Source organism: Lepisma saccharinum, chromosome 16 (assembly GCF_977018435.1).
Source record: "Lepisma saccharinum chromosome 16, izLepSacc3.1, whole genome shotgun sequence".
NCBI lineage: Eukaryota > Metazoa > Arthropoda > Insecta > Zygentoma > Lepismatidae > Lepisma > Lepisma saccharinum.
Window position 1 is genome coordinate 38931332 of NC_139244.1, and position 17071 is coordinate 38948402.

Below are 17071 nucleotides of genomic sequence, written 5' to 3' on the forward strand. Positions count from 1 at the left end.
TTGACTACAATTCTATTCCCTATATTAACTACTTTCATCAGTTGACTTACCATCTGCCAAAGGGCAGGGGATAATATCCACAACTAAACATAATCTGCATGCATTACTCTTATCGACAATGTAGTGAGACCATTTTTAATCTGTGGTGAGACTGCCGATCAAACTGCCATCTGTTGGTTAGATCATACTCGAGAACTTTGGACGAACTTCCTTTTTTCACTATATTCTTCTAGCTGCTGCAACGACAAATACACATAGCTTGTTTCTTCACCATGCTCAAATTTGGAATACGGATCTGGTGGTTAGTATTCATAGATCACTGGCGAATGTTAGGTTTAATATAATTACAATGAATTTTTTTAGTGCACATTTGAAAAATGAGGCTTGCTAGCAATAAAACACATTAACGAACGCGCAACGATTCAACTCAAATGATCTAGTTGAATTTATTTCCAATTACACACTGTGTAAGTAAAAATTAAACAGACTGGAAACAATTTTTCCTTTGGTATATTTTCATGGTTCATAGAATGGTGACTAACCTATTAACACAATACCTTGAATTCAGGTAAAAAAAAAAAAAAAAATTGAGACAAAGTTGTTCCATTTGTGACAGTAATTAATTTCGTTGTTGAGCAGAAACTCGCTTCTGATTTTTATCTTTCAATGAATCCTGAAGGTTCTGACAACATGCAAGCTAATGTCTAGCAAAATAAGAAAGTTAATACTAATATTTACTTAATGAATACTACAGGCCTATATAGATTTATATTGGGGCTGAATCTTTGAGTCAAATACAAGTGCACAAAGTAGAAAAATTAATATGTCTACACACAAGTACGTCAACGAGTTAATGTGACATTACGTCAAATGGAGCTGTGTGGGTTCTATGTATCTAGAAGCACAACCATACAGCGCTTGCATGAAATTCGAATCTCGCCTGTTATTTTAGCAAACAGAGTAAATATAGTTCTAATCAGAAATACAACAATTTTCTGTGAGTTCTGCTCATGTACAACTCAAATATGCCTCCTAGATAAACAGTCATTAATAAGAAGAAAGAAAGTTACGTTATAACTATCCCTTGGAAGCACTTCAAAGTTCTGGCACACAGCCAACTGAATACTTACTTCCAAGTTTTGCAGAAAATGAATACTTCCGAAATTTCAGAATTGATTGACCTCTCTATGGAAATACTGGCTTCAGATCTCGTATTTAGATGAAACTAGCACAGAATTGACATAATAAACTCAAGAGGCCTTAGGTCTCAATTGCGGTGAATTAGGATCTATGACAATTGTATTTAATCTTACTTGTAGTGGGCCATAGCACTACTCAGCCTTATTTTTCAAAAGCTCACAATAACACACCATACTGGAAGAAAAATCACAAAAAATAAACACTAAAAGTTATAACAATGTAATATATTATGGGTGCACAATTATGTCATCTCTTTTTAATATTTTCTGTAACAAATATACATATAACAGTCACTAAATATCATTTACAACTTCTAATAGAGAAACACTTTATTTGGCCGTGAGGAAGCGAAACTACAGAGGCTAGAAAAAAACTCTCACAGGGACTCAACACAGAACAACAGGGAGCTTAGACTTCTCACAAAGCTGCCCCTCCCTTCAGACAGGGCTCAGCGATATGAGGGAGGCGAGCTTTTGAGTCTGAGCTCCCTGTCTTAGAAACAGAATGTCTAACAAATTGTCTTTGATTCACATTATGAAAACTAGTTCTGTGATGTTCCGGCCGATGTCGCTTGTATCCAGGCTGTAACATCTCAGAAATTTATTTCCTTTTAGGATTGGGGCACAGAATATAACAAGGTTTTCTTTGTCGTCTTTTACGAAAGCACCGTTGAGTTTAAATGCGAGATTGTGCAATTGGGAGCTTCCGAAATTTCTCCCGAGTAAAAGATCTTTTTGTTTCTTAAACACATTTGTTCAAGTATCACAAAACTCTATCAGTGATTTCTACGACTGTTTCTAAAGTACATTATGGCAGGACTCTGTTGTTCTTTTTACTTGTAAAGTTTTTACTTAAGAAATAAATTTATTATAGTTCCTGCCATCATACGCTTATTTTACTATTTCTGATGTATGGCTCACGTACAATGACATCCACACACAAAAAATCACACATACATTTATTATAAAAAGGGCTGAGTTTATTTTCTCATCTTGAAAATGGGGCTAGTTGACGTTTTTTTGACACATGATTATCACCAAAAATTTGAAAAGACGTCACACAACCATAATTGCGAGATGGGTGGGTTTGAAGGTGATCACAGTTATTTAACCATTAAAATATCCTGACCAAAAACTTGAAAAATGCTTGCACCATTCTGACGAACATTTTTTTAACACAATAAACCACAGATAAACCAAAAAAGAACAGACATACAAGCTAATGAAACGTTAGCTTCCCTATAAACTGAGCTGCTTGAGATAACTACTCAATAGATGGCACTGGCATATGCATTACAAATGAACCTGATTCAATATTCACCAGTATCATCTAGTGGTTGGTTTCCCAATCAACTTAGATTTACCAACGAAGAAGCTGCATTACTGCTGTATACCTGCTTGATGTGCTTCATCCGTGAAGAAACGAAGGAAAAATATGCCACAGGACTGCAAAATAGGGAAGGGATCACAGATACTCCACAATGTCACATTTGATGGAGATATTTGGACAAGACGCTATTGAGAACTCCGAGCCGCCGGAACTTCGACTTTTGTGTCTTTCGCTAAGAAGTTTTTGGAAAATTGGTAATATCGCTAGATCCAGGTCACTATCAGAACCATTGTTATTCGAACACTTGTGGTATGGGCGAGCCACATTCGGTGTGCTCTGAACGTGACTGAATGGCCTAGGACGCTCACCAACGCCACTACGGCCGTTTCCTGCACCTCTTCCATACGACTGGCCGTGATGCCTGAGCGATGTACCTGACCTCTCGTGGCTTCTCTCGGAGACTGATCGCTGGATAACAGTCACATCTTCTTCTGTAAGGAGAAAGGCAAAATGTTAATATTTCTTTCAATCATTTGTATGTTTGTAATAATAACACAATAACAAATAACAAGTTCGAAAAACATATGTGGCCACTGGTAATCGGTTTCGCAATGTGTTTTGTGCTATAGTGGTAAATTTTATACTGGATGCTGAACTTGGGAGCTAATTCTATCTACTAATTGTCTTCCAGAACGTGGCCGTGTTCGGATTGGGAAGCGCTCCGTCCCGTTCTCTCCCGTTGCTCTCGCGTGCCGTCGAAGTCACGTCCAAGTCGTCCGAATCTACATATCTCCTTGTAGTACGGTTGTCACTTTTCCCGCCAGGTGTCAGCCCGAACGTCACCCATCGCGTCCTGGGGCGCATGCGCACAGTACGGAAGCAGAAGGCAGACGCCAAACAAACACCACAATGATTTCCACCTATTTGCTACTCATATTAAAAATGTAACATGCTATTTTTTTATTTACAATTTTTCTACAATCAGTATTATCGATAAAATGTCCAAGTATCACTGAGTTTTACATCGTCTATTCAGTAAATGTTGTCTGTACAAAGTGAAAGTTGGAATATGGCTGCCAAGCGCACGACCACAGCGAGTTCAAGCGTGCATCTGTCGCTCCTCTCTGCTCTCAACTCCGACTCCACGTCTGCCGCCAATTCGGACAACGAATGTTGGCTGAGTTCCCGGATGGAACGGTGCTCTAGGTGACTTCTGCTGCCGATTCGGACGAGGCCTTGGAGGGTGTACTCTTTGCGAAGTGAGCGCTGCACGACTAGGATCGGCTGTCGTGTAGCAACGTTGCCAAGCGTAATCTTGCCTTTTCTTGCTGGTGTGCTTGCGTGTTAACAGGATAAAGATCCTTCAACCACTAGTTTTCCCACCCTCACGAGGGTGCACTCGTAACAGAGCTCTTTAGCAAACCTTGTGTTTACAACCACGGGAGAGATATTATGCTCTTGCAGTAGGTTTAGCAAAACTGTCCCGGATTCTAGTTTGGTGCCGCGAGTGGGGTTTGGCACCTTGGGACTAAAATAAACAATGTTAGCAGGACTGATAGCTGATTTTCCGTTTTCCAGGAGCCAGGCCAAAATGCGAACATTCAAATAATCTTCATACTAGAATAATGTAAGTCACTCAGTAAGGATGTACAGTGGGATCCATGAGTATTACCGTGCAAATTGTCCATCACCATGTTCATGCACTTTATTTGCCCCAATTAGAACTTCAAGAATTAAAAGAAAACTCAAAACAAGCTGTTGACAACTTCTGCACCAGCATACATAAAAATCCATCGCTTAAAAACACATAGGATGTAAGAGAAATGTTAATGATAATAGTCATGGACAATTTGCACGGTAATACTCGTGGATCCCACTGTACGTGGAACGTGTCAACATCGTTCACACTGACTCGTAGTGACAGCCCGCAGTTTCCACTGTACAACAGACATCGCTGTGTGCGGCGTTGTCACTTTCCACGTACATTTGTACGTTTTCGCAATATGAATTGACAATGATAATGGATTTTAAAAACAAATGCATAGAGATTCAAAACAAGACCAACATTGTACTTGTAGGATTAACCAATACTAAGAAAAAGATGTTTCACAAAATTGACGAGAACGGTTTTCTGACAAATTTAAAAAATCCGAAAATTAAGAGTTGTGTTTAAAACCTTTCTGCCTGTACCGTAATAAAAATTTCATCAGAATGATAGTTATTTATTTATAGAATTACAGAGAGATCGATCGTTAGCAAAACTAAAAAAAGGCACTTCTTTTTTCTCACGATGATAATAGAAAGCATAATCGAAAGAGAAAATGGTTACCATAGCTTAACGCAGAATTGAATGAAGTAAATTTTGATGTAACTCGTTTTTATGTAGGACTACTGGTTAATTTATAATTGGAATCAAAACTCGAGTATCCATAATTCTTAACCCGACAGTAGTATTTCTTGTTATTTGGAAGTAGGGTGTATTTTATAGTATGTATTCAACTTCACTTACATTCAATGCTACAACGAAACATATAATTCTTATTTGAATGATTTTTCTTTAAATCAGTGACGATGGTAAAGGGAGATCAAAACATTTCAAATTCATTCCTGAAAATATGTCCCCATAAATAATAATCACATAACATAAATATTTCCAAACGTAAAATTTCTCACGAAGCAAGAACCGTTTCATGCTTTCGAATGTCATCAGTTCAATACAGGGACGTCGTTAGGGGCGGGGGCACTGGCCTCGGCAAACGTTCACGTGGCCCCGGGAAACTGTTCTGTATTTGATGAAAATTTTACTTTGATGACAAATATTGCAAAATAATTCTTCAGTAAATTTTGATAGCAGTTTGAAACACTTCTTCAATTTTCAGTAGCACGAATCCCAAGCAATGTATTTCTTTCTTATTTCCCTGTTTCTTGCTTGTTGAACACAAACAGATGTATTGGCAGAGGATGCAGTTAATGGTTTTATGGTACGCCCCGGTCAGGGAAGTCGGAGACATATTGAAAATGCACTTTTCCTCCCTGCTGCACACCAGATCCAGAATCCTCTCACAAACCCGCACTTTCTCTTCATCTGGCCCTGCACTGGCACCATGGTCGCCGAAAGGACGACACAAACAGGAAGATGTAGCCGCGGGTGCCTAGGACTTTCTGGGTTAATTATCTTATGGTTCAGAAAAGATATCCCCATGCGTTTCAAATTCCAAGAACAGAATTCTATTGCTTGTCCATTTTCCGGCGCGGTAATGAATGACATAGCGGTTCTTCTTACATGCACTCAACCCTCCTGCTCATGACCTGCCCTGTAAAGGAGGAAAACGCTAATTTCTGAAAATTCGGAGAAACATCGAAGCAGTCGGTTCATCTGTTGATTTGGTGGACAATTGTCTGTCAGATAGTTTGAAGTAGGGTTTGTGGTCCGAGTGGTGGTTAACTTCCGTAAACGCGACAAGATAGAATCGTGAAGTGTTTGTGATCTCAATTTCCTACGTCGCGAGTGAAATGTCGAATGAGAAGCTGCCAGATTGTCTTCCTCTGGAAACAATGCATAAGGATCGACTAATCGACCAAATGTCCACCATATTGACGTTCTAAAAGAGAGTGTGACTACCACACAAGATCCTGGGTTCGACTCCCAGGGTGGTTGGTTGATCTCATGTGTAATTAAGAATAAACCACGTTTCAATTAAGGAAGGAAGCTAGGTATGTAGCATTTTTTTACAGCCGTCTGCATGCTATATAAGTATTATGTTTCAAAATTTGTATATCTTTCTGTGATTTTTCTTCACTGCTGCTGCTGTTTAGGTGGCAAGGTTGACTATACATACAAATATAATTAATCCCTAGTAATACAGCGAATAATAGTTATATAATATAATCATGAGTTATAAGAAGCGAATTACTTATCAAGCATTTTCTGTTTCTATTTGTTGTGCAGTGGTTAACAACGTTCACTACGATGCCAGGGGCCCTGGGTTTCTTTGTGATGGTCCTCTCATCAACTTCACATCACTCATTGTCATCTTCATCTTCATGATTAACCAAAAAGTGTCAGAAAAACGAAGTAAAATAAACCAAATCAATCATTTATATATGTTTTTACGGCGGTTTTCTACCTCTTGGGTTAAATGCGACGATGAGGATGAATGATGAGCCGAAGGAATGGCGATGGGACAGACATGATACAACCATACCTGTCCAAGGTCCGAATCTTGGACCTCTGGTGTCGTAGCGTGTTATACTCAGTGGAATTATTAGTAAGAAAAACTTTAAAAGTAGGGTGAAAGGAAGCAAAATTGTACGATGCATAAAAAGCCATGTTTAGGTCCTTTAAAACCTTCCAATTATCGAGTTCGTGTTTTAATTCCACTTTATGCACAGTAAGGCTAATCGGGACTGCACCTACAGTTTAAGGTGGATCCGAACCACTATGTGTCTCCACAGGGTATCGATCCCGGGACCCCTTGATTACAATGCGGCGACGATACCGCTGTGTCATCGAGGAGGCCCAGAAAAACTTACAATTAGTCAGTAAAATTAATACTGAGGGAGAAGGCGTGCGAAGAGATCTTTCATTCGGTTACGCGTGGTCATCGCTAGACCTCGGATTTTTTGGTTCTAAAAAGTGTACTTTTAGGTTCGTAAAATAGGCTCTAAAAATCCTAAAATAGGTTCGAAAAACCCTAAAATATGCTCGAAAAACCCTAAAATAGGCTCTAAAAATCCTAAACTAGGTTCGAAAAACCCTAAAATAGGCTCTAAAAATCCTAAAATAGGTTCGAAATACCCTAAAATAGGCTCAAAAAATCCTAAAATAGGTTCGAAATACCCTAAAATAGGCTCTAAAAATTATAAAATAGGTTCGAAAAACCTTAAAATAGGCTCTAAAAATCCTAAAATAGGTTCGAAATACCCTAAAATAGGCTCTAAAAATTATAAAATAGGTTCGAAAAACCCTAAAATAGGCTCTAAAAATCCTAAAATAGGTTCGATATACCCTAAAATAGGCTCTAAAAATCCTAAAATAGGTTCGAAAAACCCTAAAATAGGCTCTAAAAATTATAAAATAGGTTCGAAAAACCCTAAAATAGGCTCTAAAAATCCTAAAATAGGTTCGAAATACCCTTAAATAGGCTCTAAAAATCCTAAAATAGGTTCGAAAAACCCTAAAATAGGCTCTAAAATTATAAAATAGGCTCGAAAAACCCTAAAATAGGCTCTAAAAATCCTAAAATAGGTTCGAAATACCCTAAAATAAGCTCTAAAAATCCTAAAATAGGCTCTAAAATCCTAAAATAGGTGTGGCATAAAAATTCTGTAAAACCTTTAAAAATATATAAAAATCTAAGAAAAGGCTTGATTTAGGCACGTATATCTAAAATCGGTTCTAACAAGCAAAGTAGGTTTTTTAGGCACTATAAAACTTCATCAGTTGTTGTGTTTTTTAACGAAACGCTTACAACTTATTATTTGTTATATACCTTTAAAGGAAAAAAAATAGTAATAGTTTCCATATTAAAAACACTAAGTTGCTGACCAAGGCAGATTTATTAAGAAATAAAAACACTTAACAAGTAACGTTTCAACCCTGCATCAGGGTCTTCCTCAGACGAAGAACTTCAGCAACTTCGTGTTTGGAAAAAAAAATAGGTTAAAAACCTAATAGGTCTAGTCATCACATCGAGTCACATATAGTTTCGAGAGCAGAACTGGTGTTTTAAGTCCACTTTATGCACAGTAAGGCTAATCGGGACTGGTTCTACAGTGTAAAGTGGGATCCGAACCACTATGAGCATCCACTGGGTATCGAACCCAGAACTCCTTGATTACAAGGCGACGATGCTACCATGCGCCATCTGGGAGGCCCTTATTCCTATCCAAGACTATATATATATATATATATATATATATATATATATAAATGTATTTAATCAGTATAAGCCTATATGGGCTATAAATAGTTTGTTAATTTATAGTAGTTTGATAGAAAAAAATCTTACGTTTGCCCCCCCCCCCCAAACTAATCAACCTAGCTACGTCCCTGGTTCAATCGCTGAGAACTATCTAATCATTGTGAAGTACACAGCGTGTACGTACTTTTACATAAACTAGTACTCAATAATATTTTTAATATTGGGTTATTTCCAGTGGTGTAGTAAGAAAGAAATCACTAATACAGTGGGATCCACGAGTATTGCCATGCAAATTGTCCATTACCATGTTCGTGCACTTTATTTGACCCAATAGGCGTGTTTCACCTACATCACAAACTGTTGCATTGTGGGATCGAGCAGCCTTGATTGTGGCGGGTTCTTGTAAACATTCTGAATTCAAGCGGGTGGGATGAGATTTGAACCTTGTTTACGATGCAATATTAGGTTGTTTATGTCTAACAGGCACTCACGTTTATCCTAGAATTTTCCGTGAAAGAACAGAAGGTGCAATTCACGGCACAGAATTTTCGATTGTTGATTAGAATACGCCGTCATGGCGAGAATAAATCGTGCCAACATTAATGAACAAAACAAACAGTACAGAGCGGTGGGGTGAACATTTCTTTTTAGGAAAGTTCATATATCGCATTTCTCTGTGACTTTTAGTACAAATGGATTGAACTGGTGGTTTTTATCATACTTGCAAGTAGCGTTTCCTTGTTATTGTTTTATTTGGTAAAAAGGTGTTGATAAGTTTGACGACAAAAATAATAACATTCAAAGTTAAATTCATCTTGATAATTGCACGCTTGTACTTGATTATTTATATTTCATTCATTAACACAAATTGTTATTAATTGTTTTCCTATTCATGAGAAAAGGTGCCGGTAGTAGGTTTTGCGTACTGTCAGAAAAAAAGACTGCTTGGTTAAAACATGTTAGTGATATATCAAAGTAGCTCAAATTGATTGATTTATTTGGTTTATTTTACTTCGTTTTTCTGCTATACTTGGTTAGTCGTTAAGATCAGTCATGGCCAGGCCGAGATTCGAATCCGGGACCGCTAGCATCGTAGTGCGTTTTGCTAACCACTCCGTCACTGAGGCCTGCATGTCCCAAATTGTTAAAGCAAGGAGTGAAATTTCTGTTTTTGAACAACTCAACATTTCCAATTACTGAACTTGAACAAACGTTAAAAGGAAACAGAAGATAATGGCTGGGCTGAGTCTTAGAATTTTCAGTTAATCTGTACTCAAGGTCGTCGATGACCCCTTTCCCACCCCGAGCGGGAAACATAGGTTACTTACTGGATGTGAAAATTTCAAGCAGAATCCGAACCACTAATAAATACGAAAACAAACTGATTCCATGTAGCTGGTTCAAGTAAATAAAGACAGGTGAACTAGAGTTGGCCTTTTCGTTGCATTTTTATGCAATGTTACCGACATTTTACACAGTACTAACAACAAACGTGCACTTGGCGCAGGTGTAACGAACGCTGGCTGCGTGGTGGGTATATCCTTGTAGACGACAACACAGCTTTACCGCAAACATGGCGGCGGTGCGAATCCTGACGTCACATGAAACCCACCTATAAGAAGTTCAAGAATAAAAAGAAAACTCAAAACAAGCTGTTGACAACTTCTGCACCAGTATACATAAAAATCCATCGCTTAAAAACACATAGAATGTAAGAGAAAACTTAATTAAAATAGTCATGGACGATTTGCACGGCTTAGGGGGCTCGAGCCTCCCCCCCGGAAATTTTCGGTTTGCACTAGATAAAATGAGGTTTTTGGTTTCTTGTGGTGTGAAATAAAACAATGTAACGCAAATTTAATGAGAGAAATAATTATCGAGGCAAGACGGAAAATGTTCTGTAATCCTGTTACTGATAATAGCACGTATCCAAGATGGGGTTCAAGGGGCTCCTACCCAAGGAAATTTTACAGTTTACACTACATAAGATTAGGCTCTTGTCTTCTGGAATAATGTGACAAGGAGAGAAATGCTTATCAAGGCAAGCCGGAGAATGTTCTATAACCCTGTTGTTCATAATATTGCACGTAAACTTTTCTTACGTTTTCGGTATTGTCGCAGCGAACTAGAGCATTTGGAAGCTGCACAACAAAGGTAGGACGATTCGTTGTAATTTTTAATCTCTGGAAAGCGCTAGAGGGAACGTTCTTGAATAGGTGGTGGAGTCGAACTATTGGCAATATTAACGAATCGTTTTGTCTGCGGAAGATTCTAGTAATGAGGATATAAAGACACAGCTTCAATTTCCCGGTTGATCTATACAACAGAATCGGTTAACGAGACTTCAGAGGTAAGTGTGACAGTTCATACCATGAGCGTAACTTGGGCCTAATTTTGAGGAGGCAGAATCAAACTGGGCCTAAATTTGAAGGGGCAGAATCAAACTGGGCCTAATTTTGAAGGGGCAGAATCAAACCCCGCCAATTTATGCCTTTAGTTCATACAGTTGATTGGTGATCAGTTAGTGTCCTTTGGTAGTTTTATAAGATCTAGTGATTCGAAAATGAAAAGGAATAAATACCGTAAAATAATGAAGTCTACTACTAGTACCAGTACGGGTCCAAAGCTGAAGCTATTGACGACAGCGGAACTTCCGGAGCCTCAGTGTAGTGCCGAAGAGATCGAAGGTCTCTCTCTCTCTAAAGTGAATATTTCAGCAGTACCGGGTATTGGAGTGGTTTATTAAAAAATAAATAAGTTGCACAGATCAACTGAAAATCAAAGTCTTGAGTGATGATTTAGTTCTGCCCGGACGAAAGTTTCGTGTATGCAGTCCGATAATTTCATGGCATAAAAAATACTCTTGTTTAAGCCTACTGGGTTCGACACACACTCAAACACAACTACTATGAAGGGACAGGTGAAAATTTTATGAATGTCGAGAAGAGAAAGCAAGAAGTTGTTGCATATGTAGACACTTTAGCGGAAATTGCTGGCTCTACCAGGTCCTGAATCAGGGCTCTGGCATACCGTGCCATTGCTCTTCCAACTGAGCCACGGAGCCACCCTTGACTTGTGTATGTCAAATCGTAAGATGTTGCCTATATAACGAACAAGCACAGGAAAAAAAGGAGAAAGAAGAAAACTGAGTTGCATTCCCACCGATTCAGGAGACATTTTACTTCTGTAGTCGACACGAGCTGCCGCTTCGAGGTGACGATGCCAGTGGCCTACCAAGGGATATTTCACACCGTGCCGCCTGAAGATTTCTCAAATAGAACCACATATGTGGTCGAACGTAGGTTTGTTCGGACTTTTGTGTCGCTACAGTGTGAAACGTTGATGTTGATTGGCTCATTCCAAACGACATGTATCGCGTGTCCCTTCGGTCTGAAATCTTCATAGGTCTTGAAGATCCAAGTCACAAGGATGGGAAATTTGGGCTTTGTTAAGGTTAGGTGCGAAGGGAGGCGACAGAATCCTAAAGGATAATATCCAAAACTGCAGGAAGAACGCATCATACTTAAGCCTCCAATATGAAATGATAAGAACTTCTGGCGCGTTGATTTTGAAAAATGTGTCCGAGATAAAGAGTGCCGTGGCCAGGATTTTCGGAAGGGAGGGGGGTTATGCATACTATTTTTGGTGGTCCGTCCTCATTTGCCATTTTTTCCTGTCTTTGGCGTTCTTTTCTTAAGGAATACTTGGTCAAATGGGTTATGACTCCACTAAACCTCCCTTAGGGATGTCACTGGAGATAAATGAGTAATCACTCGATCATATTGGGAGACGAAACATTAGATGTGTCGGGAACGGAAGGGTTTTCACTGTGCATTAATTGTTTAGCAATCCAGCTGTATTTGAGAAGACTTTCTTTGTTTCGTACCGATATGTGACAAGACTGCGGAAGCTGTGACAGACAACACTTGCGAGTTCTTAGGTATGAATATGAACAATTTGGTGGGTTTCAGCTTTTATAGGAACTGCAAACATGGGAGGACAAGACACATTAGTGGTGTTCAGGCTCGAATCAGAGATAAATATTCTAGAACTGTCTGCGTCCAGTTCGTAAGCTACAGTTTGAATCTCTCCTTGTCGAGTGGATTGTTCATCCCGTGCATGTGTAACAGCTTCGTAAAACACTCAGACACAAATATGTTTTGATGCCTGATGTGAAGAAATGGACAAACACACATAGCCTACTGAGATGGTTCCGGCACACAATGTTAATGAATGGAAACAGATGAGTGGGGTGGTAAAAAACGTTCCGATTTCACGTTCTGATTAAAATGTCGCCACAATTTAAAGCTGCCGATTTAGGGGACAGTTGCTCCCTATTTCTTTGCCTCCACACTATGGCCTCTTAATGCTAAGCCTTGTCTACCAAGAGAAAGTAAACTTTCCTTGCACAGCCACCCCCTCCCCGTTTTGGAACCCAATCGTGTTCAGCCCCCCCCCCCAGAAAGGAATTCCTGGATACGTATCTGCATGGATCCCACTGTACTACACACAGGATATAATACCCTAAATCATGTTTATAGAATTTAGTCGAGAGCATTGCGACAATGAAACATTTGCTTGGGAGGAGAATGGAGGATGCCATCGTAAATGCCACTCTCCTCTTGGGAGATAAAAATTAATGTCATTCTTCAAATTGGGAAACAATTGTCTAGCGATTTTTGACGCTGTACTAAAACATTAAAAAGAAACGACTTTCTAGCGAATCGTTCAATTCTGTAAAGAAACAGCTGTATGAATTATTGAATACGAAAACACTCTTCTCAACTTTGTTTGGAATTGTTTCATGACAGTCAATTGTTAATGATCAGCCCGCACGTAAACAGAGAGATGCCTTGCATAACTCTTAAGCTGCTAACTAGAAGCAAAGATCATTAAGAACTTACGTCGTCCGACTTTCTCACGCATTAATAAACGCCCGAAGACAGTGAAGCTATTGTGTTTCTTGAAGGCAACCAATCGTAATCGATGGTTATGTTTGCACAGCAACATTCTGAAGGACGACTTGATCCACGTAGTTCCAACTTTGGCCGACAGGAGATTGGTAAGTGGCGCCGCTAGTAAGAAAAACTCGAACCATCTTCTCTTCGATCCGCAAAGAGCAAAATAATATTATGAAAATGGAAAATGATATCTACTGCTTCAAAAATCAATTACAATACGAATGCGTGGGTGTATGCGAGTTTCACTGACGTAATCGAAATACATATTATGGGATGGAACCGCCATGATTGCGAGCCTGCTAGGTAAAAAAATGCGACCTAACATTGGAGCAGGGGAGATTTAAACGCAATGTTTGATTGCGCTGTTGATTAGTTTTGGTTTTAAGCCCACTTTGTGCACAGATAGGTTAATCGGGACTGGACCTACAGTTTAAAGTGGGATCCGAACCACTATGTAATGTGTCTCCACCGGGCATCGAATACGGAACCCCTTGATTACAAGGCGAGAACGTTATTGCTACGCCATCGGGGAGGCCCTTTGTACTGTTGATTGGTCTATTGACTTGATTTATTTTACATCACTTTTATGACACTTTTTGGCTAATCGCAATGATGAATGAAGATATGATGAATGGACGCACACAAAGGACACGTTCATAGCTTGGCGACTTGATTCTACATGTGTGTGCCTTGACGAGTTACAGAAATACAACCCGACTACCCGCTTCCCCAACTGATGTTCTTCGTTTCAAAAGCGTTAAAAGAAAAATTCCGGCTTACTCCATCCCAATATAGATTACGGAGTCATAGAGCAATGCAGCCAGGCCCTGTGGCCGAGTGGTTAGCACATCGCGCTGCGACGCCAAGGGTCCCGGGTTCGAATTGCAACAACGGGCTTGGTTATTTGTGAATGTCCATTCATCAATTTAATCACTCATCCCCTCTTCGCAAATTAGCCAAGAGGCACAAAACGCGAAGTAAAATAAACTAAATCAATCAATCATAGAGCAATGCCAGTACAGCTGACCGCTCAGGAGAAGATCCCTGACGGAAGTGAAGTGACGTAGCAGCAGCCGACTCCAATATTAGGGTCGGGAGTGTGCACCCTTAGTGAAAAACACATGTGGGCTCGCTGTAACCGGTGCAGCAACGCAAGTCGTTTAGGGTTACCAGAAGTTCTCTTTTACGCGGACAAATCTTGTTTTTCTGGTAATAAAATTGCTCCGGACGGGTTTTTAGAAACATTTTGAAATATCATATTTTTTGGGTATAGACAGCTGCTTAACTTCAAGATTAGTAAAAAATTGTTATTTGTAAACAATTGTTAATATTGTTTCAGTTTTCAATTTCAAAGTAAAGAAATACAACACTCTCAGTTGCAAGCGCAAAGAAAATAAACTTTTCTTGCAACAAAGAAAAAATGTTGGACCTTTGCGTCTCTTCTGTTGTCACCGCCGCGCCGCGTGAGGTTTTGATTCCAAAGCATTTGTGACATCTACCGCGACTCTTGGTGAGCAGCAAGTTTCTGACAATAGGTAACAATATGCAATTCGTCGCGGCCTACTTTGATTTGACATTCATGACAGAATTCAGAAATGAACAGTATTTTTTAACTGCCGTACTCTTAGTTGTCACATGACAGTGGAGAAGTGAAGTTCTGTCGATCAGCGATCTGAACCATGCCAAAATGCAAATGTGTTTTTAGTGACGTCTTACAAAAAAGGTTTCCTGACTTTAGGACTGGAAGAAAAAAAACTCCGAGGCAGAATGTCAATTTATGTTATTCTTTTAAAGTAAGAGACCAAGCTTCACAACCGTATAATATTAGGAGCATAGTGAATAAATATATAAAATATTAAGACATTTGCCTACAATGAGGCCTATTATTAGTTATACGGAAACGGTGTAAAATTATTTTACAGAGGTGTGTGATCTATAAGCCCACCAAAACACCAGTAAGCACAAAACGTGTGTCTTCGTCTAAAGTGAACAACATTTTTCAATCTAAAAATGCCTTCTTTTTAAAGTTTTTCATCTGGTAACCATAAAGTCGTTGCAGTCTATTCTTTTAAAATTCTTTGAAACACAGTCTAAATAATGCACAGGATAAGCAATACAAAAGTATTCTGGCCACTGAAAGAAAAGCAGCAAACTGATGCTGCGAACACACGCTCTGCGTGATTGACTCAAATCAACTCCCACGCACTTCGAAAAGCCATAGCGGAAGGCTTTCTGCTACCCCTAAAATCTGCAAATGGACCGGTCCTTCCTTTCACACCCGCTCCCCGTCACCCTCATTTGGGGATCTTCTCGTGAGCCGTACTAGTCTACAATCCCACTCACACATACAAAAGACAACAGATATCCTTCCCACGTAAATGGACATTTTCACTCATTTTTTTACAGCAATTTTAAAAAATACACCCTGGAAAAATTACCCCTGCAAGTTCTAGCGTTTCTTTGCGTTGAGTTTAAGGCAAAAAAGAGACTTCTACATTTGCGAGGCTTGCGTTGCTCTCAAAACACGATCCGCCATGTTGATACGTCACGTATGCATAACTGGGTTTGTCGTCTGCTCTTGGAGCGTTCAGTTTACGTGTAGCCTACGGAGAGACAACGTGTGCGGCAGTTTAACGATCTGTACAGATTTAAATAATTGATGAAGAGCAATAGTGGAGGGGAAATTATGCTTTGTAATGATCATAGTTGTGTTATTCTCCCTGCTGCCAAGATGAATGAAAGATGCCTTCCGCGTGCATGTTCTCCAGTTATGCGAAAAATATTGCTTCTGAAATTGGTTGCTGACTAAATTTTCAAAAATAAATTTTAAACTTATATTTATGGAAATTTAGCCTGTAGCACAAAATGAGAATAAGAAGTAGGGTAATCATCTTTTCATTTTCTATTTTACTTTCTTTTCCATATGGCAATTTCAGTTTTTGTTTCCTTTCTGTGTGCACATTCATTATAAATTGTGGTATAATATTTCTCTGCAGATAAGAAAAAATATAATGTAGAAGATTATATCAGTTGTACAAAAAATATCAATACTTAGTTTATGTACTGGGTGGCCAGAATTAAAGTTACCCAACTCAGAGCCCTCTGTAGCCTGTTTGAGGCATCGTAGAACTCTGAAATTTGGTGAATCCACTATGCAGACAATGGGGAAGGGGATGGCGATAAAAAGTTCAATTTTCCGCCACCAGGTTAAAATGTGGCGCTGTACTTCCATGATGGGTTGTAATAATGACGTAAACTGCTCAAATTGGTTATGGATTTACCTTTACCTTGCAATCTTGTAATAAATGAAAGATTATTTTCTCGCAACTTCCAGCCACTAACAAATGTCTTTCTAATTAATAACTCAGCTAAATCACTTAACGTGAGTGCTGAACAAAAGTTCGGAAGTGATCACCATGCCAATAAATAAGGAAGAACTTGCATTGCTGGTGAAGTTGTTTCATCAGAACGGTAGTAATAGTGCACCGAGGCCATGTGTGCAAAGCTTGATTTTCCAAAGTGTTGCTTCCGTGTGCATAATTACAGCGCCACATTTCAACCTGGTGGCGGAAAATTGAACTTTTTATCGCCATCCTCTTCCCCATGGCTTGCATATTGGATTCACCAAATTTCAGAGTTCTACGATGCCTCAAACAG

The 17071-nt window shown here is 39.2% G+C and overlaps 1 protein-coding gene across 2 annotated transcripts in view; it reads right to left on the bottom strand.

Moving 5' to 3' along the window:
• Window positions 1–1437: 1437 nt before the first annotated feature.
• GABA-B-R2 (gamma-aminobutyric acid type B receptor subunit 2) overlaps window positions 1438–17071 on the bottom strand; it is a 330120-nt gene continuing 314486 nt past the window's right edge. For both annotated transcript variants that reach the window (XM_083138018.1, XM_083138017.1), the window contains exon 15: window positions 1438–3020. In XM_083138018.1, coding sequence (XP_082994144.1) covers window positions 2665–3020 — 356 coding nt within the window. In that variant the 3' untranslated portion in view covers window positions 1438–2664. The remainder of the gene's footprint in view (window positions 3021–17071) is intronic.